General features: G+C 38.5%; 1 protein-coding gene across 6 annotated transcripts; it reads right to left on the bottom strand.

Annotated features, from left to right (window-relative positions):
• Positions 1–498: 498 nt before the first annotated feature.
• On the bottom strand, positions 499–17,441 carry LOC113679401 (uncharacterized). 6 transcript variants are annotated; one of them, XM_027196354.2, is made up of 11 exons: positions 17,370–17,439; positions 14,318–14,425; positions 5,352–5,483; positions 4,660–4,756; positions 4,496–4,551; positions 4,339–4,395; positions 3,512–3,599; positions 3,193–3,220; positions 2,686–2,784; positions 2,258–2,341; positions 499–1,444 (listed from the first exon to the last, which is right to left on the bottom strand). In XM_027196354.2, exons 3-11 carry the CDS (start codon positions 5,458–5,460, stop codon positions 599–601), a joined length of 1,464 nt encoding a protein of 487 aa, XP_027052155.2. In that variant the 5' UTR covers positions 5,461–5,483; positions 14,318–14,425; positions 17,370–17,439; the 3' UTR covers positions 499–598. The 6 variants fall into 6 exon arrangements, with proteins under 6 accessions (XP_027052155.2, XP_089038252.1, XP_027052154.2 ...); XM_089182126.1 differs by lacking the exon at positions 14,318–14,425 and having other exon boundaries at positions 17,370–17,441; XM_027196353.2 differs by lacking the exons at positions 14,318–14,425; positions 17,370–17,439 and adding an exon at positions 8,882–8,961.
• Between the last annotated feature and the right edge of the window lie 3,598 nt (positions 17,442–21,039).

Here is a 21,039-nt window from a genome sequence, read left to right on the forward strand (position 1 = left end):
AAGTTAGCAAGAGGACTGTTTCAAGAGGGTTTACTTAACAGTGGTCTTCTGCACGGAGTTCGCATTCGAAAATGAGACCGAATTCGAAACGTAACTGCAAGCAAACTAAAATTTTGAGGTACTAGTCTTTCAGAGAAAAGTCATTCTAAGGCTGGGAAAGGCTAACCAGTGCTACCCAGTTTTCTAGTGCAGAGCCTCGTGCTTGTCTCCTTCGTAGCCGTTGTTTGATCTCGTCACACAACGTGCTCTCGTCACGCAACGCGTTCTCTCGTCCCTTCAACGGGAGAGAGCGCGTTGCATGACGATACTAAACAACGGCTGCAAAGGAGACTTCTTCCACCCCTGAAACAACTGGATCCAAAGGAATAAAATTCGAAGTTGCGATCCTCGTATAGGTATTTCTTGAAAAACAAAAATCAGAACGTGAAAACAAAAAATCGCAAGAAATGCTGGAAATAGTGCCCCGTTTTGCAAGAAGTATTGACTTCACAGTAATGATCTCAGTAGAAATATCCAGTTTTATTCAACTTCACACTTGCCACGTCGTACCACACAACCACTCTTCTTCCTTTATAAAAAGGAATTTCACGAGTTTATGCTACAGGGTTTCCAACATTAACCCAAGCCCACGAAGCATGTTAGGAGACTCCAACTCAGTAGAACGGTGATTCATGAAATCGTTATTAGTTTGGTTCAATACAGAGGATTCCACTTCTTTTCCTTTCAAGTTTCCATCCAATTGCGCAAACGCCAAATCATTCGCATCCAAAGTGACTGAAGGCTCATCCACAGAACCCGTGTTCGTCGTTGGCAGGAAAAGCTCTCCACGTGACTGAGAGTTTGGCGATAAAATCGAGGAACTATCAGCGATTTTCATATCGGAACTTACCGACGTGTCTGTTACATCATGTTCAAGTCTATCAACAGTACTTTGGTCTGCAGCAGATGTTTCGTTCTGATTAAAGTTCCCGCTTCCTTGAGAGTAAACAATCAGCTTACTTTCGCTAACGCTACTTCCGTTGGCTTGAGGTTGAAAACAAAGGCTAGACTCCTTAACATTAGGATCACGAAGATTTTCAACGTCATCACAAGCAAGTCCTTGAGGAGACTCCAATCCTCCTTTATTGACATTTGAGCAAAGCAGATTGGAAGAGGGTCCCAGGTTCTCTTTCTTTTCGTTTTCAAATGACTGAGGTTCACTGGGCTCCAAGTTGACTTTTCCTCCAACCTCACATGGTTGATTTGAAGAAGATTTTTTCTTCTTTCCGAATTTCTTTTTGAATTGGCCAGGCGAGTTGGAGTCCAAGCATTTCTTCAGGAGAGCTTTGTTTCCCTTCCGTTTTTTAATTTTCTTTCGTTTTACTTCTAGAATCTTGGGCTTTTCCTCAGACACAGCCCCTGAATCATTTTTCTCGAGGAAAACAAACTGTAGATCTACAAACGGCTACAAAGGAAAAATAGAAAAAAAAATAATAAAAAAGAACGTCTTTTCTCTTTTTACAAACGTTAAAAAGACTTCCGAAGGTCGGTTAGCGCTAACCCAAGGTGGGATCTTAATCCGGGTTTCTTTATTCCTTTGTAGAAAAGCCTTTTCGAGATAATTTTCTCTATTCCTTTATTTAGAGCATCAAATAATCAAATTCTACATAAAGCGAAGTATACTAAATTTTTTTGTACAAGTCCTCAGATTTCACACTAATCCTGGGTTAACTTAGCCAATTTTTGAACAACCCGGCCCAGAGAGGGATAGGCCATGATATTTTAACAGTATTATTAACACCTTAACCCCCAAAGAGTGACTAACATCTAATTTCCCCTTACAAAATCACCCTGTCTGAATCACACTAAAACTTACGGTCACGAGAATAAAAGGAAAATAAACACCAAATGAAGAAGTTTTTGATTGTTAAACAAATTCTCCTTGACAGCACCTTAGAAAATTTATGAAGAACAGTAAGGAGAATATGCATACTGGTGTTAGGGTGTAAGAGTTGATACACAGATATTTTTGGAAAGGTTACGCCTGACGGAAGAATACAGCCATTTTAAGAGAACAGGCTTCCTTACAGTGGGGGGAGGGAAGGGGAAGGTCCTCCTCCCTCCCTTCCCCCCCCCCCCTCACAATGTAAACATGTTACGCTACGTTTGTTTTTCTTTTTTTCTTGTTTGTAGCTTGAAGCTTTGGTTTTTTTCCCGCAGAGCCTTAACTCTCTGCATACATTTCCTCTAGGCGACGTGCGTTTCCGGTTTTATTTACCTTGGAATACAGGCCATATATCCTGCACACTTCTTTCATAGTCAGGTGACCATCTAAGATTTCATCGGAACGAATGATCTCAGTCTGAAAAAAGGAGCCGTAAAGGAGATGCTGAATTAAGTGAAATTATTTTTAGTGAGGGTCTCTAAAATGACTAAGATTTTGGTTGAAAACGTCAAAAATCGTGAAAATATCATCTGAGCAAAAAAAAAAAAAAAAAGACAAGAAAACCATCATCTATCATAGCAAATCTTCAAGGAAAAGGCAATGTTTAAATGGTCAAAAAATGACTACATTTTTAGTTATGGCTTTTTCATCGTTCATTTTACAGTTTCGTGACTACGGTGCTGTCACGCCGCAACACTTCTAATAAGGTGTTATCACGATTTTAACAGGCCAATTATCAAGTCAACATCACTTTTACTTACTATATGTGTTTCAGGAATAGCAAACTTCATGACCAGAAATTTCTTCAGAACTTTTACAGTCACTTCCGAAGAACAACGCAGATAACGCGTAGGGAAGACCTGCGAAGCAAAATGTAAACATTTTTCTTCACACTAGCTCACTCAGTTTTAAAAATGAATTACGATAACCCAAATAGAGGAAATTCCAAAATGACGAGGAGCCAGTGAACGGCAAATTCTTTCAATAGGAACATGTTCAAAAGGGGGTTCGTACAGAACGAGGTTACCATACATTGTATGCGTAGCGAATTAATCCGATCGTATAGTCTGATCGTCAAGGTGAAGATAGTCCTGAAAACCATTTTCGTCGTTTAAATTCACTATCGTTTCCACTACGTGAGCGGAAGTCATCATAACGGAAATGCAAAGTATATTGAGACGATCGATTTCTTATATCATATTGGGCGACGGAAAGCCATCGTATGATTCTTCAAAACGTGAAGTAGAAAATAAAGAACATTTCTTCACCTCCTTTTCCATCCGGTTCCTTGTTTTCCTAGAAAAGATAAAATCAAATCGAATCAAACAAAATATTTTAGCTTGCGTTTCAAACGTCCCTGTACGATATGTAACGCAGTGGAACGACACGAGCTAGCTCTCAATCTTTATCGGTTTCCTTCAACGAAACTCTCTCTAGCACCCTTCCACTAACCATTTTAAGCACAAAAGTAGAGATTTGCAAGTCTCTGGATTCGCAAAATATGCTGGGAGAATGCAAGTACAAACCCCCGCGGTATCACCCCTCCCATCTCCATCAGATCAAAAAGAAGTCAAATTGGGTTTGTACCTGAAATATTCAAGAGTTATACAGACAGGATCTTCGAAAGGAAGACTTTCTTTTTCTTGGTCATTTGACGTTGCTGTCTCGTCAGTAACTGTGAGAAACAGAAAACAACATCTCCAACTACTGATACACCCTAAGCAAAATCGTACTTAATCGTTCACGAAAACAGCTCGTAATTCTAATTATACGATCGTGAAAACGGCCGTACAAGACCTGTAAACTATTCTAAGAAGTTGTATGATGGTTTCAAATGAGGTCTTTACCACTGCCCTAACAATAAGCAATAGGCTTCTAAGCTTCCGCCGATCCACAGCATCATCAGGGATAGAAAAGTTTCTGTAATGCGGCCGCATAAAGAGGGATGGGTAATGAGGTGTTATATAGCAATAAACAATGCCCAACAACTTGAGGTAGGCGAAGAAAGACGTCATAATAGGGAGTGAAGGCGTTGGGTGCTCTGGGGAATATGGTAAGGCCAAAAAGTGGGAAAGGTGAAATAATCATGGAATAAGCACAACAAATATCTAATTGGAATAAAATAACTTCTCCATAAAACTGAATAGAAGGGCTGTGAGCTTACTGCGTTCTTTTGGGGAACGCTACAGAATAAAGTTACGATAATATCAAAGTAAATGCAGGGATAGTGTGTGAGTTGGCTTCATTTTCTCGGAAATACAATTGGATACATTTACGATAAAGTTCACATAAAAGGACGTTTTTTTTAACTTTATCATTTACGAAAGTTTTCCTTCAACGGTTAGTGCTCACTGCACTGTCTATTCACAGATAACCTCCTAGAGTAACATAAGGTTGAACTGTAAAATACAAACCTGATTCATTCTTGTCTGTTTGACTCGCTTCAAACTCTTTACGCCTATTAACCTCCTCTGAAAAGACAACGATTTCTTGAATAAGTTTCAAGTTCATGAGGAAAACCAAACATCACAAATAAAACACCGCCTGCAGAAGAGTTTTTTTTTCCCTTACCATGATAAATACCAGGTACGATCTTGTAAACGATGTCTTGTAAAGTTCTATCAGGTCTAAAAATGAAACACAGATATGTCTTAATTTACAAGGCGTCAGGGCAACGTACCTTGATACTAGCCTCATGCTTTGTAAAGGACTGGCTGCAATTACATTATGCTCACCGAATATGAAAAAGCGGTTTAGTTTTGTGGACTTCAACATCACAAACAGGACAGTGGTATGATGTCTGGAGATATTTAACGATACAGCTGCGACAAACTAGAGATAAAAATAGAAAAAAAAAACTTAAGCGATCCAACTAAGTTGATAACAGTTCAAAAGTCAAGAACATGTCTTAATAACATTATTTTCAATTTTAAGTTGTTTTTTTTTTTTTCATTTTCTTTCCAGTGAATTGGAAATGTTACCTTCTTCGGATCGTCTTGTTTGTGAGTGTACTTATTTGTTTGGTTGGTTTTTTTGTTGTTGTTTTTGGTTCATCTTTTATTTCTCTTCGTTTTGCTCTGTTTTTTCTTTTCTTAATGTTTGTTTAGTGTTTTGATATTCAAAGCTGTAGCTAAGTGACTTAACCCTTTAACTCCCAAGATCTGATTCGTATTTCTTCTTACTGTCTCCCATAAAATCACTTGATATTACTTGGGAGAATTTAGTATCGTCGCCAACCGCAGAGTATGAAGAGGGCTATACTGAGAAAATTGACTGCCAATGCGGGGGAATCAGGAAAACCAAAACAACCAAAACCTTCACAAACGAGGAAGCAGAACAAGCCTGTTGGCTCTTCTCAAGTCTCTCGCTCACATTCAGCAGCAACATCCATTAAAAATAGAAGTTGTAAAAACGTCTCACTACTTACACGAATGTAGACACTCGACAATGGTTGTAGCATCCACTAAGTATCCACCGCATAACACGCACATAATGTGAGGGTTTAAGTCCTGAAGCTGCATCGTACGAAGAGACATCTTGATTCAGTCGTAGGAACAAGCTGGAAAAAGAAGAATAAAAAACAACCAACTCTGGTTACATTTGTAAATATACGAGGCACTATTGAGAATGTCGGTGTAAATTCCCGGCCTTAATGAACCCTATCACTCCCAAAGGGTGATCAACTTTTTAGTTCTCATATTAATATTGAGAGAGAAATAAGAGTGTGTAAAGTTATCAGCCATAGAGTATTGTATTAATTTAACTCTAAATTCTCCTACGTGACAAACAACGAAATACAACGCCGCTAAAAAGGGAGAATTATTAGTCCGGTCTTCGGAGTCAAAGCTTAACGGGACAGTTTCTCGGGTTGCCAGTAATTCTCCTTGAACTGTATGTTCAGGAGTTTACTCTCAAAAGTATTCTTGCAAGGTCATTAGCTCGCTCGTCTCGCACTCGTGTATAATAAAATCAGCCTTCTTTTTTTAAGCCTTCTCACCCTAATATCAGTGCATATTCCCCATACTTTTCCCTAGTCATCTCCTATGTTAATGACAAGGAGAATTTGTTTAAAAATCAAGAACTTCTGTAGTTGGTCATCTTTCTTTTACTCTCTTGGCCTTGATAACCGATTAAAATCTTTGTTTTCTTTCAGAGGAGAACAGAAAAGCTTCATCGTTGCTTTAAAAATGTCATTCAGCTTTGTATCTTATCAACATTTGACCTCATCAACGAAAAAAAAAAATTCAAAACGGAAAGAGTGTTAAGGCGGCTAGATCTTTGAAATCAAAGTAGTTCTGTTAACCGTAAGATGAGACCCTGATCATGAAACACTTAAATACTAAGCACGTTGGAATCCTTTTCTTTCTTCACCCTCCCTAGCCTCAAGCGTACCATTACAAGCACTTAAACCCCAAGTGGTCAATTTCAACAGAAATGTACAAGCACTTTAATTCCTGCGTGCTGATGCTAAATATAGAACAAATTGGCCCTAAATTTGTCGTAGGATGCATGCAAATTGAGTAAAAATACATTGCCACGGGGAGATTGATTTCCTGATAGTATAAATACCTGAGGTCTTCTCAGTCTTAACATGTTTCTCTGTTATTTGTAGAGAGTTTGAAGCAATTGTAGCTTCAACAATAGTGTGCGCAATTGTTAAATGTCATTACAAAGTCATGCTAGCATACCTACATTTCGGGAAGACACTTTAGATGATTGAACTCGAAGTAAGCTGGCTTTCTTGTCCAAAATAAGACTAAAAACTAACTAAAGATCATGCGGCACATTCCTTAAATTCGATTGGAAAACATCTTCACGTGTTCATCGGCAGGCGAAAATTAATTTCGTCTTTCTCTTCCATGGTAACTAAAAACACATTTACATGTAGTGACGACCGGTACATGTATATTGGTTGATTATCATATATTATGGAGTCTGCTAACTCACATAGAAATATTACGGAATACCACCAATAAGCGGTCAGATGAGCCTCCTCGGACTCAAAGAATCTTGAAAAGGCTGGTTAGCTATGTGTTTCGAACTAGGAAGCGACAAAATAAAAAGAAAAATAGAAGATGACTGAAACACACGCACGCGATAGAAACTTGTGATCATCTTTATGAATTCAAGTTGCGTTCAGTGCTCGGGTATCCGAGCACTGAAATAACAAAGACCATAGCAGGCACGGAACCATTCTTCTTCGACTGACTCTATCAAAATACAAGTAGCACAGTAACCGTGCGCTGTTCGTTTTAAATCAAATAAACCAGCAAAAAAAAATGCGAAATATACTGGGCGAAAGTTTTAACACTACGACAATATTCTTGTAATTATCGCGAACGTCACGCACTACCTTGCCACGGTCGATCGGTGAAAGCTGTCCTTGAGAAGTTGTGAGATGGTAGAGCTTTGTATAAACTTTGGGTAAATTTTGTATAAACGTATTTGATGAGCTTAAGGTCTTCTTGCAGGTATGCTTCTCTGTTCCGCACACCAACAAGGCTATTACTGCGATTTCAGGAGTCCGTTTAGTGTAGCTGTTTCGTAACCTCAAATTGATATTTCGATATTTCAGAAAAAGGCCTTTTCAGTCCGCTCTTCCAGAATTAAACAGGTCATCGTACTTTTATTGAAATAACAAGGCTCGATGTTCGACAAAACGAATCCTTTTCAAACGGGATCTAAACTTCTAAGGTGACTGTGGACAGTCTGCGTAACACTGAGGAAACCGTTCTCACGCTGCAAAGCTTGACAAGGCGCCGTGAAATGCGACTGATGACACCTTTGAAGGAGAACTATTACTGCTCAATATATTTTATGCTCACACGTAAATGTGTCCCTTTTAATTTTTATGAAGCTGGTTAGGAGGATATGAGCTTCACTGAATGTTGAAGTTTCAAATAAAATTAGGAAAGGCAAACAAATGCAAAAAGTAATACTTAGCGATAGGAGAGACCACTGAACAACTACACTCGTGTACGGGGAAGAACAGCAATTCATAGAATGAATTGTATTTGTAGAGTACCTCTCTATATATCAATGGCGAGATATTTTATTTCTCAAGGGAAAAAAGCGATTCGCCTTTATTATCAGCTTTGACTTCTGACCAATCGATCTATACAGTCTCACGTTACTTCATTTTCAATAAACTTTCATTCCCGCAGCTGATCAGCGTGGTCTGCTAGTAAGGAAACCAACAGCTGAGGATTTCTTCCGTGTGAAGTATTTTGGACATTGCTTGCACGGAAATTCGAACTTGATACATACCTCGAGCTCATTTCACTTCATAAGCATATTAAAACCCAGTCAAATGTTTGTTTCGCTTTTCACTGGCTTCCATAAGTTCCCCCAGTAAACTGAAGTCCTAGTCATGTGTAAAAAGCGTGTATGCATGAAAACAGTCAACAGAGGGTACGTTCACCTGAACTCAATCAGTTAAAACGAAGGTAACTTGTCCCACATACCACCAACCTGTTACTAAGTCGTATAGCGAGATAGCAAATTAAGGCCGGTACATAAAGAAAGTATCAGAAGACTGAACAGAAGAGTCTAGCTAGTATTAAAATTGTATGTCCACACTGACAGTCCTGATATATGGTCGGGCGTTCGACCAAGTCACTTAAAACACAAAACCACATTTCTACCGTCAAGACAGGAACCCGTATTTTAAAGATATGAAATGCACTTTGTCTACAAGGAACAAACTTTGGCTCAATGATTGTTATGTTGGATAAATCACAAGCGAAAAAGAGAAGATTCAGGCGAGTCGCAAACCAAGCGGGTACTAGATGATCGATTGAACTTAAGTTGCGAGATAAACCACAAGCTCAAACGCTACTTTCAGCGCGATCAAACAATTATCTGATAACGTTTTCACACAAATAGTCGAAGAATATGTTTTTCTAACGTACCTATAACGTAAAGGAGTGAAAGCGGTCAACTACAAGAGAAATTTACCTTTTTCTGTGACCGTGTCTTCGTCGATTGATGAATTCGTTCCTGTAAAGGACTCAGAGCGTAGCGTTGTATTGATTTACAGACCACGTGATCTGTTGTGTCAGTCAACGTCGAACAAAGGGAGCCGATTACTTGAAGAAAGCTGACTAAAGACGTGTGAAAATTTTTGTTTTGAATAAGGTAGCTTGCGTTTGGAGCAGAAAAGGGTCATTCGCGCAGAAGTTTAAGAAAAGAAACTGAGACAGACTTTGTTCGTAAAATTTATGAAGCGTTATTATCGGCAAGCCATTGCTCTGAATCTATGGACTTTTCAACAACGAGGCTCTCTTCTAGATTTCATTGTTTGAACAACTAAAGTTGCTCTGTGGTAACATCATTCGTAATAAAGTGCACTTATCAATGACCGTTTCACGCAAGTAGTGCCAAAAGAACACGAAAGAATTGAAATTAACTTCAGAGCTAAGCTGCAAGCGAGTGTAGAGGATCATACGCTTGAAAGATAAAATGCAGCTTACTCTTGAATATTTGATTACTTATTGTCATCCAGCGAAGTAAAACAACAGAGGCTTGCAAGAATGGAAGGACATGGTGAAATTGTGAGAGGGCTTACTTTTCAATCATCGCAAGAATGATGGTTGCACCTTGAGTTTTATTTACTCGACGTTTTGATGGCAGATATTCGTCCATGCAAATGCCTGAGATGCAGATGTTCGGCGGACTCAGTCCATGATAGGTCACCGAGTGTTGTTCAGTTCATCACCCAGCCATAATCCACAGAAAAAGCCCAAGTTCCAAGTGCAAGTTTTCACCAGGAGTTGAACCTAAAACAGTATTGTTTCTGATGCTCTAACACTAAACACATTAAAAATTATGCTACTCGTAACTCTCTTCCCTGGCAGTTGTAACTCTTTGAAAGTTAGCAGTATTCGGAACAGAACTGAAGATTAGGTTACTAAGAAGAAGGGAGTTTTTAGCTGTAAGTCATGAATTTGAGATATTACTGAACGTAACGCAATGTTTAACTGCCCGGCAGTCTGAAATGTTCGCAGAATTTCCGCTGAAAGTTTCTTTCAAACTTCCTATGAATATCAGACATTTGTTGCGAAATGTCAAGCGATTCTAAAACTATCTTTGGTCTTTTAGAGGACAAATTTTCTGAGCTCGTGTATATCATATAATCGCCAGGTTTACGACACTAGGAAACATTTCTGACTTAGGAATTTTATAAAATACACAACCTCAGAAAATTCTGCCTTTTAAAAACCAAAACAATTTTGGAATCGGATGACATCCCTCAGTAAACAAACCTCAAACACTTTAATTAAGTTTTTATATGCATGAGGCATTCGATGGGAATTCGGTGAATATTCAGTCTTCCTGCAGGGCCATTAGTCTATTTGAGAGCGAGTTTTTAAACAAAGCCGAACTTATATTTGTCATGAGTAGGACGTTAATGATCTGTTAAAAATACCGGGGTACACAACAGAAGCCATATGAAAGGCTTTAAATCTGAGGCAATAAGAAATATGTCCGAAATTGATTCATTTAGAAACAGACTGCAGCTAAGAAAATTGAGACACGATATTTCTCTTTGTAATCTGTTAAAACAGCTCAGTAACACTGATTCGTGTTTATTCACTCGTGTAAATATCGATGACAATTACGTGTTTAAACTGAGTTCAACATTTAACCTTCTTAGTTTAAACTTACACAAGGTCTTTGCTTGAACCATTTCAAAGTTTTGTTAGCAGAACACTGGGTGTTTTCATGCGCTGCACCATAGGGCTTGATAGACGGCAAGAGAGTTTCTTCAAACTAGTGGCAGAGTACCCAATTTGCAGAGTTATTTGCAAGAAGGCTGGAGACTAGATATTGCCAACAAACTTTACCAGAGTCTCTCTCGACCCCAGAGTACAAAAAGTAAAAATACCGGTAGTATAAGGAAAAGCTGAGGCAAATATATAATGGACTAGACCCCTTTCTAGAAAGAGCAAGGTCTCAATAACATTTTCCAAAAGGGGCTGCTGATGATGTAATAGGCGGCTGTACCCGAAAAGGGGTCTTACGGCGAAACCCAAACACGACAGCCTGTTCGAAGGCTCAATAGATGCCAGTAGGAGCCCTTATGAGAGGCGGTTGACTACCGGTAGCCGGCTTTTTTTGCAATACTTCAGTTACTTCAAGCAACAGAAATCAAAACAATCTCTGGAGTCAGTCAAAAAGACAGACTTCACAATCTATTATTTCGAAGTCATCGACGCTCTAGAATAATTAAATGGGCAATGTAACAGCACTTTTTATCTTATCCATGACTATTTGTGCCGTTGAAAAGACATATCGAGAAATTTGTCGACAGTAATCTATGAGATTCGTTCTGAAAGGGACTAAAACATCACAACAGCTCTGAAGACGACTCAACACAAGATATTAATACTCTTAACACATTTACAAGTGCGTTACCTAATCAAATTGTGTTTGCAATGTCAGTGGTGGGTGACGATAAATACTGTGAGGGTCAACAGAAAAATTTTCATCGATCACCAACTATGATTTTTCTTTGACGTAGAAAAGTCAATTTCCAACCAATCTGCAATGCATTCCTCTCTCCCACACTAATAGTTTTACAGCAGGAACATCAAAGTTTGAGAATCACAAAAATGTTCGTAAAAAACCTTTCGTGTTCGTTATCTACGATTCACTTTTATCCTCTCCATCCCTAGCCAGTGTTATTTCCTCTAGTTCTGTGCCTCCTTTCCTAATCTTACGTTCTTTAGCTCAATCACGTTGCAGCAAGTTTAGTTTGCACCTGGAAAACAATGAGTCGAAATTTCGAATCCGTGCTGGTTTAATTTCTTCCAGACCAAAGTAAAGAGCTGGCGCTGCCTGTCGAAAATTTATATTATTACACGATCGTTTTGCAGCCCAGGAATTTGTCACGCAGCTGTCAGATCTCGGGAAATCTGACGACCCTCGCAAGTGAATACGTTTGGTCTTAATTTAAAAAGTGAAAAAATTTCAGTAAAAGAACTTTTGGCATGGGCACTACTGTTCGCTGTTCGTTGCTTTTCTTTTCTTTTTTTTACGCGAAAAAAACATAATTTTTAGACACAAAGGTTATGCAAAACAGAACGATAGACTCATTTGAATTCATCTGAAAGGGGTCATCAACTCTCGACAGCTAATTAAAATTCGACAAGATCGTTTTTACACTCAACCTTCTATTTTTTGTTAAAAAAGACCTGTATTTTGCAGTATGAACTATTGATAACATTCTGTTTCCCGGTCTGTTCCCTACTAAGTTGATCCGAGAATAGATCTCAGAGCCGGGTTATTTTAGTCTCAGACAGTAACTGATGACTTAATGAAATGCACGTACTCAGGGAAACAAACAGAGTTTGTCCACGGGAGAGATTTCGGTTTAACTCCGGTCAAAGCACATTCATCGTCACTGCTCTAATATTCTAGGACAGTTTTCAGGTTACATATCTGATGTAAAATCTTGTGCTAAGTGCTAAAATGTCAATTCAAATTCCTGTCGCATTGATGCTAAGTTTGGGAGAATCTGAAGAGTTTTTTCATCAGTTTTGTGACACAAACCTGTATGAAGAAAACTGTCGCATTAATTTAAGATTAAAACGCACTTAAATTTTGCAGACTTAAAAATCTTTAGGTAAGTACAGTAATAGCTTGGTTGCGCCTTCTTTAAAACTTAACATGAAGAACATATATTTAAGACTTCTAGAGTTTTAAAGGTTAAATTCACGCGAGAATTTTGTGCGCGTTGAAATTGTTCCAAATTCGGTCAATTAGGCCTCGTGTAACCGAAAGGAGTGTTAGCGCTGTGTCAAATAGGACTGCGGAACAGAGAAATCATGACTGCATCACATGAACACAAGAGTCTAATCGATCGTCAACATGCCTGTAAGGTGTGTGCTTCGGGTGACTAAACGATAACGTAGTACTATAGAAGGCATGGGTAAGATTTTTCTTGGGTCAAGTTATCACAAAATTGCTATTTCTAAAGCGACATTATCAATCATAGCAATTGCCTAAAAGTACAGGTAATTTTTTGAAAAGTTTAACGCTTCATCTATTGCAATTTTTTTAAATGGGTTTTTAGTCACGCAGTAGATCGAAGTAGATCGGTTGACAGTTTTCCAGGCAGAACCTTCGATGAACTCATTGAAAAAACACCAGGACCGTTTCATTTCAGACACGCCATGTATTTTATTACTTGAGAGAAAAGAAACTGTGAATTGCTCACGGTGAAACGCATCTTTACCGAGGAAGATTAAGTTATGCAAAACAGTCTATGTCAAGTGCAGAGTGTAAATTAGGTCTTTCAAATTATCCAGCTGTAAAGGAAAATATGTTCCTCAATCAATGCTGAGGTCTTGATTAAAATCGAAACCGCAAGAAATCTTGTCATGGTAGACAAATTCAGAGAATACTGAATAACTACGGTCGGCTAAACTGTACTGAGGGGGTGACACGAACTCGCTTCTTTAGCAACTGATTTGCAATTGTCCTTCAATTCGTCAACTTTTACTTTAATTTTCTATGGAAAAAGGAAATCAGTCACCTAAACTATCCATTTTTGCTTCTAAACTATTTCATCCTGTCCTACGAGGTTGTTCATGGTATGCTGGTAAAAAAAAAATTAAAAATTAAAAAAAAAAAAAAAAAACTTTTCTTCCGTATGTTCTAAGTTCAGGCGCTGTTTTCAAGAAGATGAGAACTAAATATGTATTTCGAGTTCAATTCACCTCATGTACCTATCAAACTCGTTCAAACGTACGTTTTGCTTCTGACTGGCTTCCGCTGGTGGCCGCGAGTAACTAATTGTTTCAAGCATGTGTCAAAAGCGTGTATGCATGGAAAATTCAACATTGGTGACGATCAACTCAACTAAATCAGTGAAAATGCAGCCAACTTGTTTTGAATACCACAAAATGATTCAAAGTAATTTAGTTTACTGGAAAAAATAGGGAGACTGCGTGAATTTAAGTGTCAGTAAATCGAATAGAAGAGTGTAGTTTGCAAATATTCTGTCATTTGACAGAGAATTTGAGCATTTGACTAAATCCTTTACGACACAAAACCACATTTTACTGTTAAGAGAAAAGCCCGCAGTTTACAAAAAATGTTCTTCTTTAGGATCGTCGAATTAACCTTGATGATTGAAATTTTCAGAAGACAGCTAGCAAATACGAGATGATTCATGAGAGTCGCAAACCAGGCAGGTACTCGATTAGTGATCGATTGAACTCAAGTTGCGAAATCAACCACACGACCTTACACAAATTCAAACGCAACTTTCAGCGTGTGCAAGCAGTTATTTTGTTGCCATTTTAACTCACATAGTCGGAAAATACGTTAGTCTAACGTATGTTTAAATTAAAGGAGTAAAAGCAGTCAATTACCAGACAAATTTACCTTCTTCTATGGCAGTATCTCGGCCGATTGATGAGTTTGTACTTGTAAAGGACAGAGCGTAGCTTTGTGTTGATTTACAAACCACGTGATCTGTTGTGTCAGTCAACGCTTTTGGAACAAAGGGAACCAATTACTTGACGAAAATAGAATAAAGAAGTGTATGAATTATTGCACTCACCTGGATCTTTTGCGTTCGTAACAAAAAAAAAGTCCTTTCAGTTGCGGCACAAAAAAAGATGGTCCTGTAGTGCTCATTTTCTCCATTTGCGGGATTTTCTAAGTTCTTCTTAAAAGGCTCTGATCTAATACCACTCAAAGCTCTGAGTTGCCTTGATACATCCAGTTTATTACTGTTTATGGATAAGGCAAATTTGTTCTCTAGATTCGTTTGCGATTGATGCGTTATTTTAAGTCTGACTCCGTGAGCCAAATTAAATCAGACCTGGTAAAAAAAAAACGTTATCCTCAGCCCCTGCATTAAAAAATATTTTACACTCGAAAACCTAACTGAATCGTACTTTCTGGCCTTTGTGGAATAAAAAAAAAGAAGATTGTGAACACATTTGAACACTTTGAACAAGTAAAGGTAACCAGTCCTCTTCCTATAGTAGTTCGGCAGAACTTTGGTTACCTCTTGAGTTAAATAACCAGCTATTCATTCCACCTTTTGATCCAGTAATTAATTTGTCTATGTGATATAGTCCGAGGTATTTTTCGACACCAGATGCATATAACCTACGTCAGTTATATGCTTATGACTACAAACATTGACTTTTGTGCGTCACTCTCTAACTCTTTCAAGCATGCTTCTTTAAGCCATTAGTGTAAGTAATATGGCGACGGCGGCCGGAATTTGAAATAAAATCATGACTAAATCACATGTACTCAAACGATTCTAATCACAACAATGCATGCAGTGATGTGGTGTTCAGGTGGCCGAACTATTGATAGAGAACGAGCGGACGAGGAACACCTTCCCTCTACTGAAGTTATCAAAGTACAAATAATTAAGCAAATTTCCACTAGGTAACGACTTGATGACATATAATGCCCCGAAGAGTACAGCACTGCGTATTTAATTGCAATTCTCTCACAGTATAGCGAGGTCCACGCAGTTATGCAACAAATCGTTTTTAGTTAAACAGTTTTTGACGGCCTTGTAGTGAGCAAATCAGACAAGACAATTTCATTTTAACGTACAATGCCTTTTGTCTTTAGCTTAGCAAAAGTAAGACGTGCCCAGCTGCAAAACTTTCCATTCTGCTGAATGTCACCGTAACCCAGGAATTTTCTCGGTTGACTGTAAAGACTGTAGAACGTTGTTCACTGCCCCTCATCTGGCTTTCCTCTTCAATAAACTGCATCCTTTTCAAAATTTTCTGTGTTCCTTAATAAGTCACACAGGTCAAAAGCCTTTAAGGTAACTTCCTACATGGACGAAATAGTCTTTCCATAGTATGCAAAGTTCCGAATTGTGAGCGGATCATGTAAAATAAACGCACATCCGCGATACGGTACTCGTAAATCTTAGCAGACAAGTGCTTGCTGATCAGAGCATTCAGTTAAATTTCTATTCAAGTCTAGCTCCGAAACCAAAGTTTTGATTTCTCCAACCTATTACCTACCAAACATTGCATGGAATGTTCGACTTCTAAATCAATTTAGAACTGCTATTTCTATTTAGAACAGATCGGTTGTTCTTCTTGCCAGCTTGGGTCGTGAAATCGACTTTGCAGCGGCTTTGTCAGTAACTTCTTACACGGTTTGATTCAGACGTACATCGTACTATTAATTATCCCGACCTGAAGCATAAAGTATAATGAAAATACTATTCTTAAACCTTTTAAAATCCCGGAACGGCGAACCAAATACAAAGGTCTGATTCAAAAAAGTGTCTACTTATGTTGAATTTGCTCCCTCCAAATTTGAGTGAAATGTTCGACGTTTGAACGAGCCTCGTGCAAGTTATTTTGAAAACCTTTTGTAACAATGAGTAGCTGGTGTAATCAGAATTGACGACATAGACCGCATGTAAAGCCTAAGGTTATAAACGATTTCGATACAACATAAACATTTATGAGAGCGAAACCTAAATTTCACAAAGTTGAAGCAGTGAACGAAGAAACAATTAATTCGAGCCATTGGAATAATTATCAATATATTTCCCTAGCTCCTCGTGGTTAGAAATCTTCATTTTCTGCATCTTCAGTTTTTCCTTACGTATGCACCGGTTCAAGAGTGAGAAACCTGTTTCCGTATGGTCAACTGTGACTATCGGTTCAGAAGATTTCAATGACGGAAATAGGAACTCGCCACATATGTAGATATTTATTTCCGCGACTTTGTGAACGTATCAAATCCATTTAAATGTTTGCTTTGCTTTAAAGTGGCTTCTCTCAGAGATCGTGAGTGAACTGAGTCAAAAACGTCATGTATCCGTCTCTACGAGTCCGGCAGCATTGTATCTTCGTTCAAAGAAAATAAAATGCAATCCTGAAGTTCCGATCTGACTTGTCTCAGATACGTTTCCTGAGTAAAACCCGAATTACCAAGATAGGATCATATCTGAAAATAAGGTCTTAGCAAATAAGAAATTAAAGAACTTTACTTATGGTATTCAGCTGAGGCTAAATAGCCCAAATGCTACAGACCACGGGCACGCGATCACAGACGAACATAAAGAATTAGTTGTGAGGACTTGGCAGAGGCAACCCGGTTTTACCGTCAACGAAACATACCCACATGAAAACATTTCAAATGATTAAAAATGTTTCCTGGTCAAACAGAGGCAAAATTAGGCCCGACAATCTAAATTTTTGCCAGACTGTACGCGAAAAATTGAAGACTTGTGCGAGTTACAAAACAAGCGGGTGCAACTGATTTGGAACCGAGTTGCGATATCAAGCGCGTTCTTTAATAAGCTCGAAGGCAACTTTCAGCGCGTGCAAGAAATCGTCTAGTGATTTTTTCACGCAGATAGAAGAAGCATTTGTTTTTCTAACGTCTGTCAAAATTTCAGAAGTAAATGAAGCCAGGAACAAGAGATTTTTACCTTTTTCTATCGAGGTTACCTCGCCGACTGATGTTTCGATCTTCAGGGAAAGGAGACAGAGCGTAACGTTGTATTGATTTACAGACCACGTGACCTTTTCTGCCAATCAACTAGAAAACAAAGGGAGCCGATGTAGGTATACCGAGTGTGTGAATTATTACGTCTATTTAACCTGATCCCCTTTAAAGGAAAAACAGACAAACACTGAGACATATCCAAAAAAAAAAAAAAACCGAGGGTAAACAAAAAGCTCCAACAATTATTTCTAAAGGGAAATTAGTATGGAAGGTATTTGCGGAGTTTCCCTGGAGTTTAACATGGTTCTCTGTTGGCAATGCAACAATTCATCCAAGGCGAGCTCAGTGCCTACAAATAACCTATTCCACTTCCCCCGGACTGACTTATCGATATGTTTATGATCTAGATGAGGTTTAAATAATATCATTCAGTATCCGTAAACCAACGACCAGAAGTAAAGTAGTTTAACAGTTGGCAGCTGAATAGTTAATTTAGGATCTTGTCAAGAAGAAATTGTAACTTTGGAAAGCCGAGAAGTGAACGATCCCATATCACAAATGTGAACTCGACGAAGATCGTTGCCGCATACTAGATAGCAAAATGGAAGGGGCTGGCAAACTATGAGACTCTATTACCACAAATTGACTGCCAAAGCTTGGCTAGTGCAGATTTCAATAAATCGTGGGATTTCAAAACCAAACCTGCCAAAGTTTAAGACAATACAAGAAAAATCCTGATCAGAACTGCCGAAGAAGACGTTTCTATTGGCAGCGGTCAAATTCGGCGTCCAATCAAACTTTTCCTACAGACCAAGAATGTCAAGTGCTCGACATTTTAAGTTATCTAAACTAGCAGAAGACAATTATAAATATATTTCTATTGATCTCACGTCAAACCCGTAACTCCCACGAGTGACGAAGACAGAATTTCTCCTTACAATATCAATACAATATCAAGCAGATAATTGATGCGAATAAAGGAAATTCTTCAATTAGGGGATTATCAGTCGATCCAAAACCAAATTCTCCGAACTAGCATCGTACGAACTGTATGGCAAACAGTCAGGAGAATAACTGTTAACATCCTGGGAGTGAAAGGGTCAACATACGTGATTTTCTAAATCTGGCTCTCTTAACTTTGTATTGTAATTGTTTCTGATGGCCAGCACTCTCTCCCCCTTTATTTCTTTGGTCAATCATTTACTTCTTTCTGTAATGTGGACTGGATTAAAATTTAAAAATCCTTGTTATTTGACTGCAAGCGTCCAACTAGTGCAGAGTGGTTGCAGTTGTGAATTAGTAAGGTTGACGGTTTACAAGTGCCCCTATTGCGGACCCCTTGTGATAGGGGGGTGCATATCAACAGGGTGAAATAGAATGCTAGCGGATAATGAAGCGAATTGACTAAATAAGGTATTAGAAAGCGTGTGTAGATGTACTCAGCACCTCTGTGTCGACTTAAGACACCTTAGCTGAAATATCAGAATAGCTTGTATTCTGAACTTTTATATTTTAAGTCAATGCCCTCTACCAAACTGTGCGATGAACTTGAAATCGCTCGAAGGTCTGAGATTCATGAATAATTTTTTTCTTGTTCATCGATGAAAAAGTTTAGTCATACTCGAGGGTATATCGGCTTGCTCGTAGCTCATTTGATCCTGTTTCCTTGGCATGAAGCAACTAAGGAATTGGCTCTGTGGGTTGTCGGTCGTGATTGGTCTTTCTCGATTCCTCATCAAATGTTAAGGTTCGTTCTGTTCTGTTCGTTTGCTGTGCAACCGTCGTGAATGGTTTGAACCAAACTTACACAACTTGACTGTAGACAACAACAATTCACTAGACTCTGATGATGTGGATTTGTGTCCAGAACAACATTCCAGAGTGATGGTTCCATTTTAGAAACTTCGGCTCATGTAAGCAAAGCTGTTCGAGTAGTCTATTTTAACAACCGGTAAAGCTAGATTCGCACCGGACGTTCTTAGATCAAACCGATCTCTCGATATCACTTGAAAAGAGATCTTTTAAATAGACTAGGATCGCATCATTCATACTTTTAAACATCATGAGAGTTTTTTCTTTCTCTCTCCTCGCCTTGAGATTGGACCAGCCAAGTTTGCACAATAATTCCTTCGTAGATAACCGTTAGTCGGCAGCTGTGATGACACGCACGATTTAGTACCGTTTGAAGTTTGTCATTGAAGTGGTCTCTGATGTCATTTCCCATACGTATGACGCTGCAATAATCAAGTATGGTTCAACAACCCAATAGACACTAATCAGTTAAGTGGCAGTAACGAAAGGCTTACCCTTATAATAACCCCTGTTCCAGATGATGCTTTATTAGAAAGACTCCTTACATGAGTGTCCCACGTCGGAGACTCATCGATTGCTTTGCCAAGACAATACATTTGCTATTTCCAACTTTTTTCAAAGAGATCCCATTTGTGGATAGATCAAGTACTTCTGCAAGAGTCGCTAATTATTTGCCTAGATCCTATCAACATATATTCCGTCTTCACAACATTCAAGGTGAGCCTATTTACTATACCATGTTGCAGCTCCATCAGGGATGCTGCAAGCTGTGGAAGTCGTTTTAGTATCATCTCCATGCATTCTTATGGTAGCCTTCATGCATATTAGAAGCTTACTAAAGCAGCCCAAGTATCGAGTCCAAGGAAACTCCATATCGGTTTTAGAGGTGCTTTCTCGGAGAGGATGGATGGATAGATGGACGAATGGCTGGCGGATCCTTACACGAAAACAAACTTTAAACGCAATATAATAACTCTAAACACTATACCTTGCGAACAGACAACCAACACCGCTCGATCTCAGTGATTTAAGGACTACCCGGCATAAGGTTTCAATTTACCTTAAGAAGATACTTAATCGTGAATTATTTTGAGGGCTTGAATATTTTCTGTCTGTGTGTAGAAGGAGCCCTGCAACAAAATCACTTGGGCTGGTACAATGATCTTAACTTCAATTTAAATCATTTTTCGGTAATAAAAGCCACACTGCTTGTGCGAGCACCAATCCGTTGGTGGAAAGGTGCAGTAACAATTACCAAAGCAATGACGAACCAGCTTATCTAATTTCAAAGGCAACTCTCAGTTTGACAAGCTGGTATGTTTAACTCCAATGAATTTAATGAATTTTGAAAAAAAAATATTCAAAAAGATCAACAAATTTTACTCACCGGAAAATATTTTATTTTCTACATTTCATTAAGTCGTCTGACTACACCGTAAAAATACAATGAGACCTCGCCAACTTGAACTGCTCGTTACTAAAGGAAACATGAAAGGGGTTTGAGATAACGATAGGCTCGAGTTGTTAAATTAATGAATGAAAATTCTGACTCCACTGCAAATAGCAGTGCTAAGTTTGAGTTTAACTGATAGTTCATGATAAAAAAAAAACTCATGGATACGTTTAATTTCTTTCTGTTAAATATACTATTTACAAGGGAAAGCAAAACAGAAGAAAACCTCAAAACAAAGCTGGTATATCTATTGAGACCTATACTCCATTCAAACCAGAAAAACATGTTCAGCGGCTAAACCGGGTTTAACTGGATGAAAATCAGATTGAACGGAGAACTGAAAAATCGAGTTTTCCATAGATTTCAAGTAGTCTTCAGTTTTGATTTC

This window comes from Pocillopora damicornis, chromosome 9 (genome assembly GCF_964200805.1).
Source record: "Pocillopora damicornis chromosome 9, jaPocDami1.2, whole genome shotgun sequence".
Taxonomy (NCBI): Eukaryota; Metazoa; Cnidaria; class Anthozoa; order Scleractinia; family Pocilloporidae; genus Pocillopora; species Pocillopora damicornis.

Bases quoted from the DNA above. Each gene is read 5' to 3' on its own strand.
- LOC113679401 (XM_089182126.1), bottom strand. From the start codon at position 5,460: ATGTCTCTTCGTACGATGCAGCTTCAGGACTTAAACCCTCACATTATG. The intron at 4,552-4,659 runs GTGAGCATAATG...TTTCATTTTTAG, and splicing joins AAACCGCTTTTTCATATTCG to ACCTGATAGAACTTTACAAG. The intron at 3,600-4,338 runs GTTTGTATTTTA...TGTTTCTCACAG, and splicing joins AACAGACAAGAATGAATCAG to TTACTGACGAGACAGCAACG.